Source organism: Lutjanus erythropterus, chromosome 5, assembly GCF_056507025.1.
Source record: "Lutjanus erythropterus isolate fLutEry1 chromosome 5, fLutEry1.hap2, whole genome shotgun sequence".
Taxonomy (NCBI): domain Eukaryota; kingdom Metazoa; phylum Chordata; class Actinopteri; order Lutjaniformes; family Lutjanidae; genus Lutjanus; species Lutjanus erythropterus.
Window position 1 is genome coordinate 30,839,580 of NC_139321.1, and position 24,842 is coordinate 30,864,421.

A 24,842-nucleotide genomic window follows, 5' to 3' on the forward strand; every position below is an offset into this window, starting at 1 on the left:
CACATTTCTCCTTTAAAGATTAATGTGACTAATAGAAGTCTTGTTTTCAGATTTTCTACAGATATCACGATGATATTATCGTGATATCTGATATTGTGACTGCCCTACATCAAACCACATTCTTGATACCATTTATGATCCACAGTTATTAAACAATGGCCAGTTAATGTATTTTTGTTCCATGAATTCCCTGTATTGTAGTTTTTCTTATCACCAGTTCTACCTTAAATTCAAACTGCCTATGTACATAGGATTTGCAGAAAAAGATGCTTGTATGTAATCCAGTGTTAAGGTACGGTAACATAACAAGTTTGCATGCATCTTCCTCTTCAGTAGAGGAATGTGAAAACAACTCTCTAGTGATAAACTTTGTACAGATACAAGGCAGTATAATCAAGATCAGACATTTTAGGCAACATAAGCATAAGGAAAAACATTTTTGATTAGAGTGGAATATTTATTTCCCAAAAACTGATCTTAAATGATCAATAAGAATACAATAACCTCAAATGTAACCAGATGAACATGAAATTTAAGTCTCCTTGGGTCACTTTTAATTTATCTGGATGCTCTTCTATTATGTGAACAGATTACTGTCTGTTTGGTATCCCAGACAGTCCACACAAGTAGAAGGTCAACTAAACTCCTCCATCATAACAAATCAGGACTCCATTGGTACCGTTTGTTTGTCCTGCATGCAGACTGATGTCTCTCCCTTGTCTCTCCCTGCCTTTTCCTGTTTAGCTTCTGACTGCTGTATGTCCTGTTTGTCGCCACACACAGACAAGATGACACAGTGATTAAAAACCTGCGAACACAGAAGAAAACAGCAATGATGTTCACATTGTACCTCCATGATTGTAAAGTTTATTTCAGTAGTCCTTCATGGCAGTAAAAGACAACACTTATAAGTTTGCAGTCCCAACATGCAGAACAATCATTGAACAAAATGACAGAAAAAGAAACAAATATCGAAAAGAAAAAGTTAAAGGTGCATTTTTTTCTCTTTTGTGAAGTGATCAACACTCGAGGGAGAATCAAAGTAGTACAGTTAACATTTCAGAGAACAGGTTGTGTTATCCATTCATGCAGCCCACGACTTTCACAGACAACAACGTGTGTTTTATGTTTTCTTGAAAAAATAAAAGAAAGCAACAGTCCAAGCCTTCCACAACGACGACATCCACATTCAGCAGTTTTTGGAACTTTTTGACAAGATGACAACCGATCAAGTTATTAACACTAAAGACCAGCAGAGAAAAAGAATCATAAGAACCCTCACTAAGCTGAGAAACACAAAAGAGCTTTCCTGTAAAGCAGAGAGGAACAACTGCATGAAGAAAACAAGTTACAAACAAGTACACTCAAGAAAAATCAGATACCGAAACCAGTTAATACCAGATATCCACTACTGGAAAGGTACATCGAGTGCTTTGTGCAACATCTCCTGTCGAAGCGAGCCGAGCATCAGAAACTCCCACAGTCGAGGCCGAGAGTTTGACCACAAACACACACAAACACTCCAACACTCACGCTGTCCCATACGGGCCATGCATCAGCACACAGTAGTACATCATAGCTATACCTGGAGTCGTGCAGACGGACAACTGGAGCAAGCGTCACCACACGTGCGCGCGCACACACACACACGCACACACTCATTCACACATAAAAGAAACACACCAGGGGGACCAGAAACTCCTGGGCTCACATAGAGGACACAGACATGCAATGCATACATAGACACAGTAAAGGTGACACACACGCACATACACACACATACAACACATGCACATGCAGGCAATAAACTGACACGCTCATACACACCGTCAGAAATCTGATCTCCCATAGGGAGAAGAAAGCAATCACACGGACATTAAGTAGTCAATTATAAATAAATCAAGCTGTAACAATATTAATATTAATAATAATAACAAGACATTTAAGAAAGCTCCTCATTCGGTCTATTCTATCCTGCCAGTTTTATCAGAGGAAGAAAAAACTAAAAGTTACAGACAGTTCATTACAAAGCCAGTCAATGCAAAATTCATACATCTCCAATATAAAAATACAAATCCACAAAATAACTATAGAGACAAAGTAGTTTCGATATTGTTGTGGAGTTTTCCTGGCTAATAATTCTTTCTCTCCCTTAAGCTAATGGCACTTATGTTAGAAGGATAAAATCTCCATTTTAAGGGAAACACTATCACCGCCGTAAGCTTCAACACGACCGTCAGAGAGCGTCCCGTTCACCCCTGCAGGAACAAATCTTACTTAAATCTTACTACACACATGTGCCACAAGGCACTCTGTAGTTTTCACATTGTACGAGTGCAATACTGTGGTGGGGAGACAGTGGTTTTGTCTTCAGTGGGTGTGTATGTGTGGAGCACTGGTCTAAGCTAGCCGGCTAAACTATTCTTGGCTATCTGTTTCTTCTATGAGGGAAAAGTTCTACGTAGGCACCGTTGTGATTGTTGAGACAGGAGTGATGTGTGGAATGCAATTATTTCACAAGGTGAGCAATGCTTCTGCTGTAGAAACGGTGGAAACAGGATTATGGTAGGTTGCAGGAGGCAACTTCTACAAAAGAAAATGAAAGGAAAGAGGAAAAAAAATAAATATAAACAGGCACAATAGCTACATACTTTAGAATAAAACTAAAAAGAAAGAAATGTGTTTTAAAAGAAACAGGATGAAGGCATGAGCAAATGTAAGGCTTTACACAATGGATGCTTCGTTAAGTGCAAAAAGAAATTTAAATGTTATAAAGGTCTGCTCTGAAGTGGTCCGTTTAGTGCTGGAATACACTCAGGAGTGTGATTACATTTGGTTTAAAGTTTTCCGAATTCACTAGTACTTGGAAGATTGTATACACGACTGCTCTTTGGCAATCTTTGACAAAAAGTTCAAATCTTCTAAAACTAATCACCATCCAGTGTTTTAACTTCTTAATAACAGTGTTCAGGAGTTTGATTTTAATTTAATTTTAGATAATTTTCAATATAGAGGAGACGTTCACTCCAACAAACTGAGCGAGAACAGTGAAGAACTTCAGACCACAGAATGCTAAAAAAGCACAGTGCTCATCATGTCTGCTGGACACACAAACTACAGCTGATAGTGAACACATTTTGTTTTGTTCCTTATATTTTTTTCTCCCTTTTTCAAACACAACTCGATGTCACTCCCCTCTGTCCATTTCATTTTCATGTCCAAAAATCTCCTCAGTGCTGGAGGCGCACGCTCGCACCTCGTCTTCCCCCTGTCAAGCTTCAAATATCGCCATCGGAAACGGCTGCTGTGGCTCCGGATTGGCCAGCGGCTCACCACTCGTTGGTCCTCTGTTTAGTGGTGTCGTACGCTCTGATGACCTCAGACTGAGACACCACTCCGTTCTCGTCTTGAGAGAAGGCGTAGCCATCTGAAAAAGGAGAGAAGCATTAAAAACTCAGGTCATGTAGATCGGGGATAAATGTAACAAAAACTTAGGATAATGAATAAAAAAAACACTTAAAAACAACTGAACAAACTGAATAAATAGTTAACAAAAACACAAAACTTAAAGCAATAGTTCAACATTAGGGGAAATATATTCACTTTCTGCCTGAGAGTTAGATGAGAAGATCAATACTACTTTTGTATATGTATGGAAAATTTGAAGCTACAGACAGCAACTGGTTAGTTTAGCTTAGCAGAGATGAAAAAACTACTGTAGGGCTGTACCAAATACATTTTTTTTTTTACCTTTGATGCTTCTATTGAGGTTTTCGAATGAAGCTTTGAATGTCTGTAATCATATTTTATTATGTCATCAACCAAAAAAAGTCTTCAAACAAAATACTGAATCGACCCTTCCTTAGTCCCACCCCTTTTTGCCCTGTACTCAATGACAGGAGAGCAAACTTGGTAACTCAGTCAGCTTTCTCCTTTTTTAAAAGCAACATATAGGGACACATCTTAAGTTAGCTGATGTTCGCAAAATGCCAGCTAACTAGCTAGCTAATTTACATAAATGATTAGCTAGTTAGTTAGCTAACATTTTGCTATCATTAGCTAACTTAAGATGAGAATATATGTCACCCAGCAATGTGTTTTAACCATCTTCAAAATTTGGCTCTTTTCAACACACGAGCTGAGCACATGAAATATCAGAGTACAGGAAACAAGAAAGAAAAAGCTGGCTGAGGTCCCAAGTATGCTCAACTGTCACTGGAGCACAGAGCAAGAAGGGGCAGGACTTAGGAAGAGAAAGAGTGAATTCAGTGATTCACTGGAAAAAATGACAAAAGAACTTGTGTCCATATAGCCTGTTTTGTTTTTTTGTTTTTGAGAGAAGCACTGGGAAGCCACTGGGATGACGCACCTGTGCTGCAAGAGAAAAACCTCTGCATGTGGGTTTTGTTTCTACGACAACAATATCTTGACAAATTCTAATACTTTGCTATGAACTTAACAAACATGCTGTGCTTGTGTAAAACAACAACAAGTGCAGGCAAAGCACATGGAAATATCACTTTTGTAGTTTTTCTGGAGTAGTTGTCAACTTTTTTACAGATTAAATCGCCCTCGGTCAAGCACGCAGAGGAGAGGACAGAGAAGCTAGTGCAACCATAAATGACAGCAAAGCGTGCTGGACAACTTTTAGCATTTTTTTTCTTTTCATTTTTCTCTGACATATCACAAAGTAACCTGATCTTCATCTGCAACTGCGTAGAAATATTGGGTTTAAACAGAACGAATAGATACAAATGTTGATTTAGAATTTAAATGCCAACACTGTGAATGAAGCTTCCAAGCTTTAAACTATTTGCTACAGCCCTGGTCCAAAGATATCAAAATCTACCTTCTAGCACCCCTAAAGCTCACTTAATTAAAACATTATAGCTTTTCTGTTTAATCTCTACAAACACTTTTGTGTAAAAACTATTACTAGAACTATTTTGGGTCTTCATGCTAAGGTAAATTGAGTGGCTGTAGTTTAATATTTAAGCCACAGACATAAAAGGTAAGGTATCAGCACTTACTCTCAGCAAAAAATTAATGTGCATATTTCCCAAAATGTCAAACTATTCCTTTAAAATAAATACGTTAAAAATAATAAACTAAAAGGAGTTTAAAACAAAAGAACAACCACAGTTTTATCTGTTGTATCAAAGCAGTTCTGTGATCTACCACCTAAACTGTCCTACAGGGTTTCCTTTCTGACCTTTGACCCCTGACTCACCTTCAGGTGTCAAATGACTCGCTCAGTACCTGGAGGCCAGCGGGGAAGTTCAAAGGACCCCGCTGAGACGAGTGCATTGTGGGGGAATAACAGCGCAACATTTCATCATTTCATCGTTATCTCGCTCTACTGAGCTCAACTCAGGACACATGAGGCACACGAGGGGAAACACAGGGAGTCCACAACAAGAAAAGAGAGGGACGGAGGCAACTATCGGGGTGCTAGAGGGGTTCTAAACGGGGAGAGGTTTGAATAATGAAATTTTAAAAAAAGGTATCACACAACAATGGTCTCATCCCCACCTATGAGACAAACAAAAAACAAACTGATCAGACAGAGGACACAACAGAACAGAGAAAATAAACAGAAAACCAAACCAAACCCATGCTTAGAGAAACACCGGAAAGGTTTTGATGCTGCACCCAATGTGACACCTGAGTTTTGCTGCTGATATGAAAGCTACACTTTTATTTTTTTGGATACATTACTATAAATTTACTAGTAGAAAGTGAGTCTAGCCAATTCGCACAAGATTGATTTCTCTGTGGGAGATTGGAGGATTTCAGTATCACCTGTACTCATCAGTTATTTTAATCCAGTCTATAGCACACTGTCTGACTTTTCACCCCACACCACAGCAAGAATTACAGCTCCCATTTCCTACAGTTTTTTTTGGCAAACTCGCTTGTTCTCTATAATTTAAGTCCAGTCCATGAAGACACTTTGCATTTAAAAGTGATGTGCGTTTTTATACATGCTGTAGACAGCTTTTTAAGAGTAAAATTTAAGTACTTTTCAAGCACTTTTTCAAGATTTACAGACTTCCAGAAGCCTATATTATCACATATAAATTGTTATGATAAATGCAACTGCAAATTACTCTATAACCATGGCAATCAATGTGTATTGTAACTGTTTATTTTACCTGTTTTAACTCTTCATGTTAACTTTGAGAGTATGTTTTGATTTAATTACAATGCTTGCTAATTTCTAGAGTAAAGGATCAACAGAAAACTTATCCAGTAGCTATGAAACACTGCATTATGTTGAAATTCAAGCATTTTTCAAGGAGTATATTTAAATTCATGCATATTTCTCACCTTGACAACAGTTAAATTTCCCCTACTGTATATGTAGAGCCTAATCAATATTTAGAAAGAGACATTTCAGTTGTTTGCAACCATCTGTGTGAATAATTAGATCACAGCTGAATAATTAGCTGGAAATAGTACTAACATTAAATAATAATACTGAGCCTGCTGGTGAACCAGTTCCTGCTTCTGGCTAAAATGACTTTTATAATGAGGGAAAATATTTTATTACTGAACTCCAACTGTAACATTAAAGGGATAGTTTGGATTATTTGATGTGGGGTTGTATGAGGTACTTATTGATAGCCACTGTACCTACAGAACATGTTGGTCAACACAGCCCCAGTTTGGAGAAGTAGCAGGAGTCCCAGAGTGTTAGCTAAGCAACGTACTGCTGAGGACAGTGTTAGCAGTAAAACATATTTCAGCCACCTAAAAAAAGGTCCTCCTAAATAAAAACAAATCAATATCAGTTGAAGGACACACTATATTTACAACATTTTCACTGCTTTGCTTTGCTGTCAGACACCCTTTTCTGATGGGAAACTGCTATTATATATAAGCCAAGTCTTGTTCTCTCCAAACCAACCAAACTCCATCGGCAAAATCAGCAATTTTACATCACAGAACATGGGAATTACTGATCTGCTGCTACCCTGACCTGTTAGTTTGTGTCATTGTGTGACTCGGTGTTTCAAAAGCTTAGTTCAGATTCAACAAAGTCATGCAATAACACAAACAAACTAAACAGTCGAGGCAGCGGTAGACGAGCAATTTCCATGTTCTGCAAGGTAAAATTAGTGATTGACTGACAGAGTTTGGTTTGTTTGGAGACAGTGATATTAGGCTTATATAATGGTGGTTTCCCATCGGAAATGCCTGTCTGTTGGCAAAGTAAAGTGGTGAAAATATTCTTAATATAACGTACACTTACAATGATACTGATTTTTTTAGATAGGTCTTTTTTAAGTGGCTAAAATATGCTTTGTTGCTGATCCCGTCCACAGCAGTACATTGCTTAGCTTACATGCTGGTACTTATCTCTGCTTCTCCAAACTGGGGGTGTACTTACTGCCATCAACTGTTGTAATACAATGACTATGGATAAGTGTATCATACAATTACACATCAAATAATCCAAACTGTCCGTCTGATCCTGTCTGAATGGGGCCTTAGATATGTTAGTGTTTGACCTTATTCTTATTCTAAACAACCATACAAGAAAATCAAATAGAAATTTGTCTAAAAAATTATATACATTGTAAAATAAATTAAACTGTAATTTAAATCAGGCAAAATGTAATAAAAGAATGAGAAAACAAGATTCAGACAAATATTACACTTCTAACTATTAACTTCAACTGTTTTCTGTTTTTTTCTGATGCTAAAAAAAGTAGTGAGATTCAATATCCAGCACAATCCAAAATGTATGAATTCATGACTCCAACTTTCCATGAAAAAAACTCATCTGACAGTTCATATGAGCAGTTTGTTGGGTAGATATACAGTAGTAGATAAAGTGCAGGTTAAGACACAGGGACACTGTGGGGCTGCTTGCAGACACAGTTACTGATATGTGTTTCCTGCATTTGGTCACTGAGGAGTATTTATGAAGAGAAGGAGGACGGACAAAGCATTACTGCATCCTCTCACTGACGAAGGCTGAGATACTCTGGAGGTTTTAGAGATACTGTACGTGTCAGAGAGGAGGAATAATGACGCTCCCCTGATGGGGGAACAGATTTGGAAGCAGATAAATCTAACATGGATAAACTGAAGTGTTTGGGGGAGAGTTTAACCCTTAAAAGGGCAAAATTAATTGCCCTTTTTGTGAAAAATTTATGAATATGTATTTTTTTTAATATATCTGAGTTAATATGACAAATTTTCATACCAAAATGTGATCTTTAGTTTCCAGTTTACAGTCTGTTTATGTGCCAACTTTTAAAACAATTTCTTCACAATTAATTAGATACTTTCTCTTATGTTTGGCACAAAATGTTTTAAAGAGGGAAAACTGAACAGTAGTTATTCATAAATGTTTTGAATGCTGAAAAAAAAAATCTAAACTGAATAAAATAATAAAATTAAAAAAAAATGTAGTTATTAACATTTATAAACAAAACATCTTAGTCCAATATTTATACAACTATCATCCCTGTGGTGTCCCCACATCGGTCATATCTTATCAGCAATGGAAGCTGAAGAAACAAAAAAATAATGCTAGAATTCTGACCAGTGACCATGCAAAACATGGTGAATTTATCAATAATACACATTTAAGAGTAAAACAAAGAGTAATCAGTATTTCACACTATACCCACATGTATACTGCTTTCAAGATGCTTCATAGATCAGTTATAACACCTTAATAATAGCAGTCTTTTGGCTGGTGTCATGGCAGAACAGGATAAACACAGACAGGGGTATTTTTCACAACTTGGCAACCCCAACTTTGTTATTAACAGCTTATAACTATCTATGAAGCACTAAAAAATGAGAAGTAACATTTATAAGGTCACTAGCAAAGCCTTTACAATGTGTGTCTTATTAAAACGCCATGAAAAAGATGTCTGCAGTTTTATTTGTGTTTTAAATAAGCCAGTGCAGATGGGTATCAAGAGCCAGTACAGTTTCCTGACTGGTCAGTACCAAATTAACAGTAAGCTCCTGTATGAATGATACTGCTTTTAGTATTTATGTGATGTTACATGCACAGTGGACAGGGCAAAACGTTCTGAAGTGTGGGGTCACTTTACTAAAAATGATTATATTATTGATTATCTGTAGAGTTTAGGCCTCAACATTTGAGTGACTGTCCCTGTTTTATACCCTTATTTGGGCAATATATCCTCCAGGATACACATATCCATTGTCTGATTATGAAAGCTGTGAAAATTTATTATTTTTCAACAAGAACCTATAAAACCATCCTTAAAATATTTACTGCAACAAAATCCCCCCATCATACAATAAACATGAAAAAAAAAAACACTTAAATTGCTGCCAGTGTCTACATACCCCACCATTTCGCATTTTTTGATATAAATTAGGGACATATTTTTGAATGCTGGCATAAAGTCATGTGACCTGAGTACTTGACCCCTGCCCCCTTCAGTGTCTCTCATGATATAAGTTGACCCACTTAATGCCCCACCCATCCACAGCCTTTCAGATGATTGTATCCCTCAGGATACAGAAACCATTTAAAGATTAACGGTCTGATGTGTCCATTTTAACACATATTAAGGAAGAGAGGAACGAGAGAAAGAAAGATGAAAAAGAAATATTGTGTAACTTACGGAGCAGGTTCTGCTGCATGGAGTCAGACCGGTACAAACTGACTGTGCTCTTCTTGAAGACGTTCTTCAGGAGCTGGGCTCTCTCCGTTAGACTGCACACGCACAGACACAGACACACACACACACAGAAACAGGCAGTGTGTTAGCAGCATGCTGAGCACCACAGGCAGATTTAATGACCCATACATCAAGCCTGAGTGGATGGACCTGCCAACTGCTCTACCTGCTGGTACACACACCATGTAGGGAGACAAAACTCTGGAGATGTAGGGGGGAAGAATTAAGTGTGTGTGTGTGTGTGTGTGTGTGTGTGTGTGTGTGTCTGAAAATGTGAAACAGCACGTTGGCCAGAAGGCATTCATGTAAAGCCAACACAAGTGTGTACATACATGAGTTGTCTGTGAATGTTTTTATGTGCTTACATGGGTCCTCCTATGTGCATATATGCAAAATCATTAATGTACTGTATATGTTTGTATCTCTACATGTTAGTTTCTGTGTGTGTGTGTGTGTGTGTGTGTGTGTGTGTGTGTGTGTGTGTGTGTGTGTGTGTGTGTGTGTGTCTCCGGCCTGCTGGGTCCGGGACAGTGGCCAGGCGTGGGGATCACTTTCAGCCAGCAGGAGATCTCACACTGATCTACTCCATGTTGATGCCTGCTGCCGGCCTCAGGCCCCAGAGAGCTGAGCAGCGCCGGTTCAGCTAATACGTTTTTATAATATATGGCTTTAATATAGGAGGACTGCTGCTCTAAAATGAGACATTCACTATTTGGGAAGAGGAAAAAAAAGAGAGAGATCTACTCTTATGACATGATTACTGACATTACAGTCAAACCTCCTGCAATTTAGCAGCAATTTTAAGATTTCTTCCTTCCCCATGGGAATACTGCTGGCAGTGGACGCGCGAGTATTTGAGAAATTCTGAGGTGATTGGGACATAATAGATGATTTTTTCCCCAAGCTAATCTTGAGAATCTGGAGAGAAAATGGCGTATATTTTTTGTAACAGAAGAATAATGACCAAGGCATCGACTCTGTGGTCCTGACAGAGTTGGACCATGACGATAAAGACAGTGAGACAGTATAAATTTGGCACTTTGTTACGCCATTCAGAACTCGTGTTGCTCTCACAGACCATTGTGGGCAATGTTGAAAATGAATCGGGAGGACAGTTTATGGCAGTATTTCATTTTTATAGGATTTTTGCATCAGTGTAATGATGTATGTTGATTTGTCATTTCATTAATCTGCTAGAAAAATGGACATTGCTGTATGGTTATTTTCTCAATTAATTTCCCCACAAAAATGAAAATATACAGCACATCACACTATGTCAATGCACAACTACATTTTCTGTGATAGAAAGTTTTAGCCATATTACCACACATAATGGTTGTGTATGTGTAATGGGTGACAGCACTAACCTGTGATGCAAAAAGAGTTAGAGGAGTGGAAAAAACATTCTGCGATGTTTGTGCTTTGTAGATCTTCTAGTGTGTTTTAATATTTGTCTTTTGTGTTGACTGACTGGCTGGACTCGAATTTTACTGTATGACTGGAGACTTTTCAGTTGTTTTAAAAAAGAAAGGGACTGGTCAGTGCTTAACAGAGGACATATATAATTCACATAATTGTAATAACGCAACTGTAATTATATTGCAAATGAAAGACCAACATAAATCTATATATATAAAGAAATAAAATATAAAATAATAAAATAGAACTTGTGAACATTAATGTGCTGTTAAAGGGATAGGTGTCATAAGCTGCAGCTTCAGCCTACAGCATCTCAGTTATGCTAAATTACTTTATTGAGATGTTTTTAACTGCATTATTCAAGTATTTGACATTTTTGTAGTAAGCTACATATTGTTTTTAAGAATTTGAAGATGCATTCATAATGAACTAATTTCTATTTGCAGGCCAAAAATAAATTCATAATATTTTGGAAGGGCAGCCTTAGTCTTATTATTTCATCTTATAGGTTCATTTTTACAAGGAAAACTTATTTTCAGCTACTTTTTATCAAACAATATGCTTTTGGTCTACTTAAAAACAAAATGTTTTACATAAATGTAGAATGTACATCTAAAATCATGGAACAAAGACACGTGATGAAGTGATGTGCATCTGTACCTCTTTCCATGCACCACTGCTCCTGGGTCTTTGGATAAAGCCTCAAGCTCCTGCACCTCATCGACCAGAGTCTTGAAACACACTCTCTTCACTCTGTAAATTAAACAATATTCAATAAAAAAAACATGTGACAGAAGCTTAAACACGATAGAACCTTCAAAGACTGATGTTAAAATATCCCACCGAGTGATTCAAACTGCTTTGAGTACATCGGGAAATAAAACTTCTAGCTTTGCAAATTGCTCTTGACACCCTGAATCTGCTGTGGGCTGATGTCAACCAGACCCGTGGCAGCAACAAACATTTCCCACAGAGGATACACAGAATAGAAAAGCTCAGCTTCCCTGGAAGTCTGGACCAAAATGTGGGGCTCCAGGAATTTCTCAAGGAGATATGAGAGATTCTGGAGGAATTTCCTGTGTGGGATGTGTATTGGAGTGATGATGAGAGTAGAAAAAAGACTCACACTTTGTACGCCACGTCAAAGACCAGCGAGGTGACAGGGATGAAGACCAGGCCCATCCAGAAGACCCCCGAACTGAACATCATGTCCGCCTGTCACACACAGAGGCGCACACACACATATATACACTTATTTTCTGGTCACTGTAGATAATGCAGAGTCCAACAGCTGATCTGATAAAAAGAAAAGCTCTTCAAAGGAGGAAACACTTGATAAAGAGCCGTTATAATCCTCTGTAGTGCCACATAATATGAAACATACATGACAAAGGCAGCCCACAACAAACAGTTATATTGTGTAAATAAAGAGGAGATGGGTCCAAATAACTTGCTCAAAGTGGGTTAATCCTCCGTGACTAAATGATACCATGTTTTTTTTGTTTTTTTTTGGACCTCCTCCACCTCTCAGCTCCCTTCAGGGCGGAGGAAGTACCTGTGAAGTATTTGGTGTCTCTTTCACAGGAAAACAGCTTGACTGTTGGCTGTGTTGAGAGCTGCTGTCAATACATCACAGGAAACACAGGTGACACCGTGATCTGAGGTGCTTTTAATGATACATTCAGTACAACACTCAGTGTAAGAGGGTGTCGATGACGCCTAAGAGCTGTAATTATCGGTTCCAATTTCAACAATTAAAGCTACTACAAGGAGTTTTTAGCTGGTTATGAGAATGTCTCAATTTAATAGTGATGACCTACATAAGCAAACAGGACCATCAGTGAGATGATTGGCTGTTTTTATGTAGTTTTTCTTAATGGGTCTTTGGAATCGGATCAAATTATCCACAAAATCAGATGAAACAAGGCTGTGTTTACATTTCCCTTGGGAAAGTTACAATGAGAAGTATATTTTATTTAGATAATTTTATATGACATATCTTGTGAGTATGGTGGAGGGAATACTTCTGTTGAGAATATTTACAAAAAGCTCACTGAAGACAGATATAAGTTAAGCTGATATTAATTGATTCACTGTTGAGATGTGAATCATTTCTGGATGAATTCCACCACTGTAATTCAGTGTTTTGTTTGTGGCTGCAACAACAAACAGTTATGATTATGGCAGCTTTTACAAAAACAAAAATTTTAAAACACTTGCCATAACATGATCCTTTAAACAAGAGTCATTACATTATCCACAAGACCACTGGAGTTTCTTTGTTAACCAAATAATAATCGATTAGTCAATCAACGGAAAAATAATCTGCAACAAAGGATTCATTATCTAGGTCATTTATTTAGATCTTTCCGTTTTTCTCTGTAAAAAGTGAAAATAAACTGAATATTTAGAATATCATATATTTTAGGTTTTCAGAAAATAACTAGAAATTTGATGACATCACCTTGGGAAATTATTATCATTGATAGCCATGCTGGATCCAGAGATGTCAGTGACTACATTTACATTCACAAAATATTCAGGTTTTTGCCCTTATTCTGAAAAAGACTATTTATTATAAGCTGTTTATATGGCTAATGAAAATTAATATTCCACTAATATTCCTGCAACTGTCGGATTATGAAAAAGTCGCGTCAAAATAGTATTTATTCAAAGTTTTCCACTGGTGGAGTGATTATTTGACTGTGTAAACACAGCCTATCTCCTTTATTCGTTCAACCACCTTCTTGAGAAGATTGGCGTGGCAATAATAGCACATCCAAAAAAACTGTTGATATTCAAGTGTTTCCTAACATTTGGAGTAGATGTATTTCTTCTCCTAATCCGTAATGCTGCCTTTTCTTTTGCAAACGTATACGTATATTCCAAATGTGCTGTATACATGTCTAAAGAATGATCCTAAAATGAAAACACAGTCACTGTCAGTGTGTCGGTTCACAACGTTGATCAAGACTGAAATAGCTCAACAACTATCAAATGGATTTGAATGTAAAATAAATTTGTATGGACATTCATGTATCACCCAGGATTAACTGTGATAGCTCTGAAATTTTATGGACCAAACTCGACCTAACTGAGAAAATTTTTAGCAAACACATCGCCAATGTAAAGAATCGGCCTATATTGATGAAATTAAACTTTCAAATGTAGTAGTAAATTTAATAGTACAGTGAGAGATCTGAAACCAATAACTCGACCAACTTCACTCTTAATCATTATATTAGGGAGGTTTCTTGTCAAAGGGGCACCTCAGCCAAAAAAATAACAAAATATTAAGATATTCTTGATAGAAATTTTCAGCATTTTATTATTGTTAGCCAAGTTGACTAAAAGTTCACACACAGATGATTTTGCTGTGCCGTAACTCCTCAGAGTTATGTCTGACATCCTCTGAATTATGAACAATGAGCTGATGTTTTATTTTTAATGCAGGATGTAACAAATGTTCATAGTGAGTTCATGAGCAAAATAAATCTACAAATGAGACAGTTGTGATCCTCACTGAGACTAATTTATCTTGCTGGAAGAAAAACACATTTGGATATGATCCAGTTCAGATCCAAAACAAATCAGGCATTCCAAGAGACGGCTTCTTCTCCACACTCAGTCATTTATAGGAAAAATACTATTCATTAGGAGCAGACTCGCCTGTGATGATTTAAATTAATAATCACAAAACGGTGGCCAAAGCGGAGGGGAAACAGTGGATTATCTTGGTGGGGGCGAAACCTTTCAGCTTTCTGCGTGAGGACCATGTTTGTTTTGGCTCGCTGCACTGAAACTATCTGTCATTACGTGTTGAAGTGCAAAACTCGCGCTCCTAGCATTGTAATGTGCCACTTGTTTAAACTGCTGGGGCCCCTCGACAGTGTCCTTCCTGTAATGTGACACAGGCGTACATGCACGCACGCACGCACGCACGCACGCACGCACGCACACAGAGATGATTGTCAAAGCTATCAAACCGCTCAGGTTTGCTCAAATTAGCTAATCTGTTCGCCATTACCTGCAAATTGACTTTGATGTCTGACAAAACACTGCGGGAAGAGGAAATCCCAAATGACAGGAAATCAAAAATAGCTTTTTCCTACAGTTTGAGATGGGATGCGGATGAATGGAGCTTTTCTGTGTTGCCCAGAGGCTGAAAATGTATGAGATGAGGGAAAATTGCAGCGAAGCATGGGATATTTTCATGTCAGTTTTTGAAATTATGCAGCCCTGGTGGAAACATTTACGGCTTTTTTTTTTTGTTGCAAGTCAGTTTAATTATTTTCATTTTCATTCAGTGTATCATGCATTTTAATGGGGGTGTTTTAGCTGTCTTCAGAGTCTTTTGAAAATAAACCAGAGATGAATACTCAGCATATTAAATCAAAGTCAGGAAAGCTTGAAAAATAAACCATCCTCCTTCAAACTATGAATAATATTTATATGTCTCCATATATAACTCTGCCACAAATGATGTATATACAGGACCCATACTTCAAATCTCAAGTTAATCACAAAACTCAATATTACTGGTAATAACATTAGGTAGAATAACTCATAATAACTTTAAGTACAACTGTGAAAACTACAGAAACAGTAAAACCTGACCCAAATAAACTGCATTAATTCACATATTTCTTCAGTTTGACGTCAATGTCTCAAAATCCAAACAAATCCAATGAGTTACAATCAACAAATGTTTGTCTTCAGGCATCTGGACAGGCTCTGTGACTACGAGTGGGGGCCAGCAGAGTTGGTGAATGCTTGTGACATCTCATACCAGAGGACCCCTGGGAGCTGGACGGGGTGAGAGAGGTCCAGGGGAGCGGGGCTGTATTTTTAGGACAAACTAATAAACTTGTCTGGTTGGACAGACAGTAGTGTCCGCTGGCATGGAGGGGTGTGTTTTGACAGGCCAATGACCCCCATCATGGCCACACACACACACAGACACACAGACTAGATGCAAGGCCAGACAGACAAAAGCAATCATATGTGCACATGTGCAGACACGCAAAATGCCAACAGCCTTAAAGACTGCTGCAAGATGTGTGTTTCTTAGTATTTCTACTAATTTCAAAATGGTAATCAGTGAGAATCTGGGGGTAGTGAGGTGGTCAAAAGGTTAGAGGTGTGCTTCTGTGGTGTCCTGGTAGGTTAAAGGCAAAGTTCAGATTATTTGAAGTAGGCCTGAGCAATAAAACAACAGCAATATGTATCGGCGACAGACACCACATTAATAGCAATAAGAAAGTAGTTTGATAAAATGTTCCATAGTTTCACTTAAATGCAGTGAAAGCAAACTACCATGAAAGCACGAAACAAATATGCCCTGCCACATCCCTTGATAATGGAGTTTGCTTCAAGTGATGCACAAACATTTAACAGACAAATTGTATGCGTGTGTGAACAGCCAATCATTAACAGGTGTGTCATTTGGTTGCTCTGTTAATACGTGAGAGAGTGGAGTGACACATGAGGACAACACAAACAGCTGGCACAATGAGCGCAGATGAATAACTTAGTTCTGCATTATGGCAGTTTTTTGTCGTTTTTAAGACAGACAACTGTCAGGTGGTGAGGCGCTCAGACATTTGGAGGGAGCTTGAAGAAGAACCTTTCCCTGTTCACATCAAAAGGAGCCAGCTGAGGTGGAGGAGCTGGAAAGCGTTGCTGAGGAGAGGGACGTCATGCTCAGCATGCTGCTGCCATGATCCATCCACTGATAAGTGGAAGAAACTGGATGGATGAATGGATCAACAACTATCAAAACAGTTTTGGGCGTAAACTGAAAGAAAACCTTCCTGACCAAGACCACTAAAACAACAAACTTAATTTATCAGCTTAGCTGCTTCCACCCTTTGGAGTACACAAAATGTTGTCAGTCACAAGCTACATGATCAATAATTACCGATATCTATCTACCAATATTAAACTTCACTATTGTGACTTTTCAGCTATATCGCCCAGACCTAATTTGAAGTGGGGTTGTATGAGGTACTTGCCCACAGACAGTGTATTCCCTAGCCTGGTCAGCATGCCCTTAGTTTGGAGGAACAGCAGGAGTGTCAGCACACACACTAACAAATGTACTGTTGTGGACAGAGTCGTCAGCAAAACATATTCTAACCTCTTAAAAAAAGGCTGACCTAAAAAACTCACTTTATTGCTTTGAGTGTACACTATATTTGGAATATTACCATCACTTTACTTTTCCTTCATCGTGCAAATGATATAACCGCCAGTTCAATTCCAGCTGTCGACCTTTGTTGCAATGTCATACCCCTCTTTTTTGCCAACCTTTCTTGTCTACTTCCACACTGTCAACTGCTAAATAAAGCTTAACATTTTACTTGCTGGGTGAATATGGGTGCAAAGCACCCATGAGCAAGCCAAGTAACCCTCAGCTGCTCCAGTGAAGCTGCTCAGTGTTCAACACACCAGACTGTGGTTGTATGATGCAGCTTCAATGTACAGTATGTGTGCGAATTTGGAACAGAGCTTCATTATTCATGTTCACAAAACCTGGTCTGATCAAACAAAGGCTTAAATCCACAAAACATCAAAGATACAACTTTATTGAAAGATATAAATCATTGAACTTTGGAAAAGTATGTGAAAGGATAAACATATTTTTAAAAAAAACAGATCAAGAATTTTATGTGTCCTTTGCCTGGAAGCCTTGATCAGGGGAATCTGGCACCTGACTGATCATTCCTGAGAGAGTCTCAGTAGCTTGAATTATGTTAATGCCTGGCATTGTAATGGTAAATGTAAATTAAGGTAATCCGCTACTCCACTTTTCACCCCACAGGTCTACAGTATGCTCTGGATTCAGCAAACCTGACTATGAAAAACCAACTTCAGGATACTCTGCCAGCTGTATGACATCCCAGAGATGCTAATATTCAAACACTAGCTTCCTGAATGCACAGAGCTCCTTTGTACGATCATTTTTATTAGGTAGACTGAGAGGAGAAGGGTTAGACTGAGTTGAAGACTGTGTCAGACTTTACTTTGCTCTGCAACTATCCATGTTGATTCTCCAATTGACTGAAGTCAGCTGGAACAACCAGACAACACTGAATGTACTGACTTCAAGCAGATGAGGGAAACTGAAGATGAAACAAAGACTTTCTTGTGAGTACAGAGTTAAAGCTTTTTATTTTAGGTAGCAAATACAGCACAGTATAGAGCAGGGTTACCCTTTCCCACCCATTACAGGTGGAGGAAAAAAATTAATTCACTTAAGTATCATGATTCTTTTTTACGATTCCTGAATCTATTTGTTTTATATATAATAAGTGTCAGTTAGTCCGTCAGCTTGATGCTAACATATAATGGGAATTCCCATTGACATGCTAATAGAAATTAGCATTGCAAATGCTCACACTTTTTGTCCTAAATTTCTTCTGCTATGTGGAAACAAACTACCAGCTGCTGACTTTGTACTGATAACTCACTCTGTCTTCAAGACTTCACACTACCCAGCTACCCAAAAAAGTCTAAAGTCAAAACTCAACGTGCTTGATGAGCGGGTACAGTTAAATGCTGCACTTTGCTTCAAAAAGTATTTTATTTTCTACTTGTATATCCAGCATAGCAATGATGATGCTGAAATAACATTCAAAAACTAACTGACATGTGATGTGCAGTTTTTTCGAAATATCAGGCATGATTCATGTATGATTCAACTATTTCCACAGTCTAGGGTAAAAACGCAAGCAGAAATCGCCATAAATCGCCATAAATAATATCAAATCGTAATACCTCTTGAATCACAATACATATAGAATTGCCCCCCAGGTATTGTGATAGTATTGAATTGGGAGATAAGTGTATTGCCCAGCCTGAGCCACCATAAGATTCATTTTGTCCCACCAGATGTTTCCAGCAAAAACAACAAAAAACTGACATTAACAGTTGTGTAATATTGTATATTGTGATATTCTATTATTATCGTACTGTGAAAATTTGACAAAGTTACAACCCTTATCATAAAATGTATTGGCAATAATCACTTATGGTCAAATTTAAAATAAAGATGCCAAACATGTATCAGTCTCTCAAATGTGAATTTTGCAGCTTTTCTTTAGTAGTAATTTGAATATGTTTGGATTTGGGGAGTTGGTCAAAAACTATTTGAAGACACTGGGCTTTGAAGAAGAGAGGAGTCATTCTTCTATTTTCTGACATTTAATCAATTACCAATAAATTAAGAAAATAATAACCAGATTAGACTGATAACAAAAGTAATAAGATAAGGCATAACATTTGATTTGACGGACCAAATGTTTTGGGTGGGAAAAAAAAACCAAAAAAAAACCCACGGTTCTTACACCTTTTTAAAAATCAAATTCAGGCATATTTCAAGCATGCTCAAGGTTTTCCAACACCTTCCAGCTCTGGTAAATTATATATACATATATTAGCTCAAAATGATTAGGCTCAATTTAATTTTTATCACATCAAATCAGATGTCATTGTGCTATAAACAACCAAAAACTATTCTGTCAGAATCCAATTTATTAAGAAAGTATTGCAATGACAATTTAAGCAGTTTAAAGCACTTTATCCAAAATCCAAGCGCTTTGTATACCTTGTAAACACTACATTAAAATTCAAGTGTTTTCAAGGATTTCCAGCACCTGTAAGGACCCTGAATTAAAAAAAAAAATATATAAATATAATATAAATCACTGCATAAAAATGCTCTTTAAATATGTAGGATCCTTTATCATGATATATATTTCTCCTAATCTGAGCACAGTGGACAGGTTGTCAGTCAAGTAAGGGACTTGGGATCATAGTACCAGTTTGCATAATCTCAGTACAATGCAGTAGGTGTTTGCCACTGGTCCTTGGCCCGACATTAAATTTTAGTTTTGGTCCTCTAAGGGAAAAGTTTGGGCACCACTGGTATAGAGGAATCATATGAGCAAAGATGTGAGTTAAGAGCATGCTCAGTCAAAGAGCAAGAATGAAAAGCAAAAATCACCAAGAAAGCAAACAAAAAGAGAAATAAAGGACAGCAGATTGTCCAAACGGCATCAACTGAAAAAAGTCAGTATCCCGAAAGAGGTTAATGTGGAAAACAAAACAAAGATTTTCTCAGCTGGGTCCTTCATTCACTCCATGCTCTCTGTGTGTCGCCTAACAAAGACAGCAAGACACCGAGTAGGAAAACAGAAAAAAAACCCTCTTACATAAACATTTGTAACTCGGCAGTCTCACAGCTACAACTACACACACATGAGATTTGCAGTGTGTGCGCATACAGCAGATTAAAATCGTTCCTCTCACTAATACTGTACACCATGGTCAGTTATTACAACAACCATGTGTTGTGGTGCTTATCAATCATTAGCAGAAGGAGGAATAACAGGTCTGGGTACAAGAGTTTAACAAAACCTTCCATATGACACGCTCATGAGTCTTAGAGAAAGAACAGAGGGATTCCTCAAGTACCACTAAGGGACTGAGTCGATACAGTGAGGGACAGTGGTTAATAATTCTTCACTAGGTCTTCAAAAGTACAAAAATGAGGAACATTTTTTTTATCCTAATGATTAGACAAATGTTTGGAGCTTGTTTCAGACTAAACCAGAAGATTTAGATGTCTCCAAATCTAAAAGCCCTTTATGTAAATATTCTACTTTAAAATAACTGCTTTAAAATTATTTTGATGCTACACTGATTTTTAATAGGGTTAATGTCCCAAACAACTGTTCTTGCACTATGTAACTTGAGTTGCTGTGCTGTAACGAGTGCAAAATGCTTAATGGTATGAATGCTCTGTTCAGCCCAGGTATCAACATGCATCCTGAGTGATCCAATCACAGGTGGACAGCTCTAAGTACAGGTCGCACTCAGGACGCGTTTGAGATCCAGTCCCTCAGACCACATTCAGAGGTGGTCTGGGCTGCATGTGACCACATTCTTTCAGCAGTGTGAACGCAAATGTATCCTGGGCCACACTGAAAGACCGCATACTTAACTGATGTCCTGTAAATTCATAATTTGTTTCATTGTAATGCAAATTAAGCATGGGTTCTCCATCCCTGCAGTGGATGTTAATTTATGTCTGGCTTTGTGTCCATTTGTACCAGCAGGCCGTCGGTTAAAAACAACTAATTCAAATCCGAATCAGTTGTAAATTCTGTATTACATGCAGCTCATTAATTTGTTTCTTTCTTTGTATAAGAGAGAAGAGCAGACAGGAGAGAGGCTCTATGGTAATGTGCCTGATGCTGTCAATAATGCTTTTCTTCATCATCTGTTATGTAAAAACATCAGACTTCCACACAGTCGGAAAAACGTAAGAGTGCCTCGTCCAGATCATAGTTCAAGAATAAAATTCCAGCAGACCACAAAGCTCTCCAACCAGACTGCTGACAGTGCAGGTAAAATATGAGGCTCATAATAAATGGCCAAATGGGCAGTAAGGGACATTCAACTGACAAAAACGTCTTCGTGTTTATTTGCATGTAGAGTGGGGAAGTGAGACCAACTTTGTCACTGATTTTTGTGAAACTGGATCATATTTAATGGAGAAAATGTTTTCTCATTTTCCATTTGATGTTCTCCAGCTGCTTCACCTCAACTCTCAGTGATGTTCAAAGTCATCACTAGTTAAAAGCTAGCCGTGTTGCCTGGACAGGTTGCTCAGAGCACAGAGGGAGTGTTGGTGTTTACAGTTAGGAGAGGAGCTTTGGACTGGGGTTGGTGGAGAGTAACACCGGTGTTATGCCAGAACAGAGCCGGTTGAACAGATGACATCACTGGCAGAGACAAAGAGACTGAAGAGATGTTGACAGAGGAAACTAAGAAGAGGAAAGGGGAGAGTGAGTGAGCAAGAAGCTGCTGGACAAGAGTAAATGTTATACCTCTTTCACACAGGCACTGCAACTCTTCAGTTATCTAGAACCTTACCCAGAGGAGCTGTATGTGTCAACACAAATGTCTGCACTTTTTGGCCTGGACTTAACCCTGACAGCTCTCCAGCCCTAAGCCCTAAATCGCTGCCACGTCAGGACACTGGAGTCAGCTGATCTCTGCATCTCTCATCCTTCTCTGCTTCCATCATAGTGTACTACATCAATGCAAAAACAATCGTAGTTTCAGATATGTCCTGCTCTTGCATGTTCTACAGGCACCACATGTAACAATCTCCTCATGCCGCATTCATGACAGGCACAAAGGGAACATTCAGACAGTGTCCGGACCTGATTCTAAGTTCATAGTTTAAAGTTAAACTGTGAAGACACATTTGGATTGGCTTTTAGTCAATTGCGAGAAATTTCTGAAATAAAAGACAGATGCCAAGCTGGTCTTCTTGCTGTTGGACTAGTAAAGTAATATTGTCTAGCTTGCTGGGTCTTGTCTTTTTGCACTTGCTTAACATTTCCTTCTCTGATGTGAGTTTGTTTAATAAAGCAAAAGGAACTGAAATTTCATAACACACACACACACACACACACACACACACACACACACACACACACACACACACACACACACACACACACAATCCCAGGTTTTAGAACTTTTATCTGACAGACTGACAGAAATCATCCATCACTAACAGAATTTTTTGGCAACCAACTCTCAATTCCTGCATGTTGAAGCACATGAGCTCATCACCTGTTTTTAAACTAAAGATGTCTCAATGTTCAGAGACTTGTCTGAGGCAAGTTTTTCTTTAAGTTGGTTTAAAATTCAGTGCCTCAAGGGTAATTAAACCACACGCAAAAGTAATAAAAGCTATGATGTATTTTGAATAATGGACTGAAACAATGCTATGATCCTTTATGGAGTGAAATTCCAAAGCAGTAAAAGGATATGCAACATTGTTTTTTTAAATTTGTGGCTTCAGGACAACTTACCTAAATGAAAATCCAAAATAGTAGCACATTTTTCATTAATAATTTATTTTTTCATTCCAGTCTCCTAAAACAAAATGAAATAAAATATTTGAATGCCCTTATACACAAACCACTCTTTCAAAATGCCTATAAACAGAAACTGATAATTTGATCTGTTTCTTTTGAAACCGTTTTTATTCCTGCTCTTAACGTCATTGATATCTTACAGACTGGTGCAGATAGCCCTGAGTGTACTCCTGGCTTGCTACATATCAGCAACCTTCTAGATAAAAATGATTCCTTTCTGAGAAAATCTTTATCACTGAACAGAAACTGTGGAAGAATTTGATGCACACTTGCTGAGTGTAAAATCCATGTGCTGATAACAAGTACTTGAGTCTGAGTGAGAGTTGCTTAACCGCAGCTCACAGCAGAAACTGGAAAATAGCAAAGGTGTGTGTGAACAGCACGGAGAGAAGGGATAAACTGTACTGGAGACAGCTGTGTTGATAGCAGAGGCGAGTCAGCAGACGGCAGGTCAGTGTGACAGAGCCTATACGAGACATCTCCTGAGGTGAAGCTAAGCTGCTTAGCGTGGCAGATTACACTGCTTGAACAGAATAATCTGACAATTTCTTTTGATATCTGTGTCAGACTTTTATGAGGTGCAAACGGGATGAGCCGGTCTGGGAGCACCTCTGAAAAGCACACGAGCTGTTTCAGCGTGCTTCGTGGACGGATCCTGCACCTGTCCTGTCAATCATCCAAAGAATATTTAGCCTGACAGTGATGAATGTGTTCACATGAAGCTGAGTGCTGCTTAACGTCTGTTGATAAAGGCGGTGAGCTGGGTTGTGAGTGAGAGCAGAAACAGGAGGAGAAGGAGAGTTCTGGTGTCTGTTATGTTGTTGGCCCTCAGGCAATTTTTCAACTGCCAGAGCAGGGGGTAGACGAACAAAAAGAGAGAACAAAGAGGAAAAAGCTGATGCAACAAGTAAAAGAGAAGGAGCAAAAGAAAATAGGTGGATAGAAGGACAGAGAAATATTTGAAGATTCAAGTGCACATTGAGGAGCCTGTGGTGAAGAATGTGTGGCTGCATCAGGGTGGAGCATAATCCTGCTCTTCAGAGGCTACAGGGTCTTGGAAGGGGAGATTGTGTCTCTGATGCCTTCTCAGGTTTCGGAGAGATGTGTCCCTGTTTGATGATGTACTGGCATCCCTGAGTTGGGGCAGGGGCATAGGGTTACCACCTACCCACAGGACACCATTACTGTCTTCGCTCAAGTGCTGCAGGGCATGGATGAAAGCAGCAGGCTTCATGGACTGGGGATAGAGTGAAACTAGTGCACCCATCACCTGGGTATTTATATGTGAGTGTCTGTGTGTATATGCTTGAAAGAAAAACAGTCAGCATTTCTATGCTCGTGTAGTTAGTGTAACGATTCACTCATGCATCCAATGTATCGGGCTTTAATGTCTAAGATAGGAATGCATCAGTTCTGACGACCTGTATCAGTAAAAAGCTGAACAGCATTGTATGAAAATTATATGAAAGGAAAAATAAATTAAACATCTACAAACTTAAAGAGATTTCACATAACTAATCCATAGGTCTTTTTAGTAAGCCATTTTTCTGGCATATTCATTAACTCTGTTCCAAAGTTCAATCTGACATTTATCTCTGATATAGAGTTTGCCCATCCAACTTCCCCACTGATGGCAAAAACTGGCTCAAAGTTATGAACTCCTAAAAACAATCAAATAGCTCTGTAATGAACCGTGTTACAATTTACATGTTCACTGATCACCAAATGCCAGAAGCATTTTCTTCAGCACAACACATTTATATAGAGTCCCAGATAAATAATT

The 24,842-nt window shown here is 38.3% G+C and overlaps 1 protein-coding gene across 6 annotated transcripts in view; it reads right to left on the reverse strand.

Moving 5' to 3' along the window:
• Positions 1–844: 844 nt before the first annotated feature.
• atp8a1 (ATPase phospholipid transporting 8A1) overlaps positions 845–24,842 on the reverse strand; it is a 159,001-nt gene continuing 135,003 nt past the window's right edge. For 4 of the 6 annotated variants that reach the window (XM_084719597.1, XM_084719600.1, XM_084719596.1 and 1 more), the window contains 4 exons: positions 12,226–12,314; positions 11,760–11,852; positions 9,624–9,715; positions 845–3,427 (listed from right to left, as the gene is read on the reverse strand). In XM_084719597.1, coding sequence (XP_084575723.1) covers positions 3,330–3,427; positions 9,624–9,715; positions 11,760–11,852; positions 12,226–12,314 — 372 coding nt within the window. In that variant the 3' untranslated portion in view covers positions 845–3,329. Of the gene's footprint in view, positions 3,428–5,230; positions 5,533–9,623; positions 9,716–11,759; positions 11,853–12,225; positions 12,315–24,842 lie in introns of all 6 variants that reach the window. The other 2 variants (XM_084719601.1, XR_014770626.1) reach the window with 2 other exon arrangements.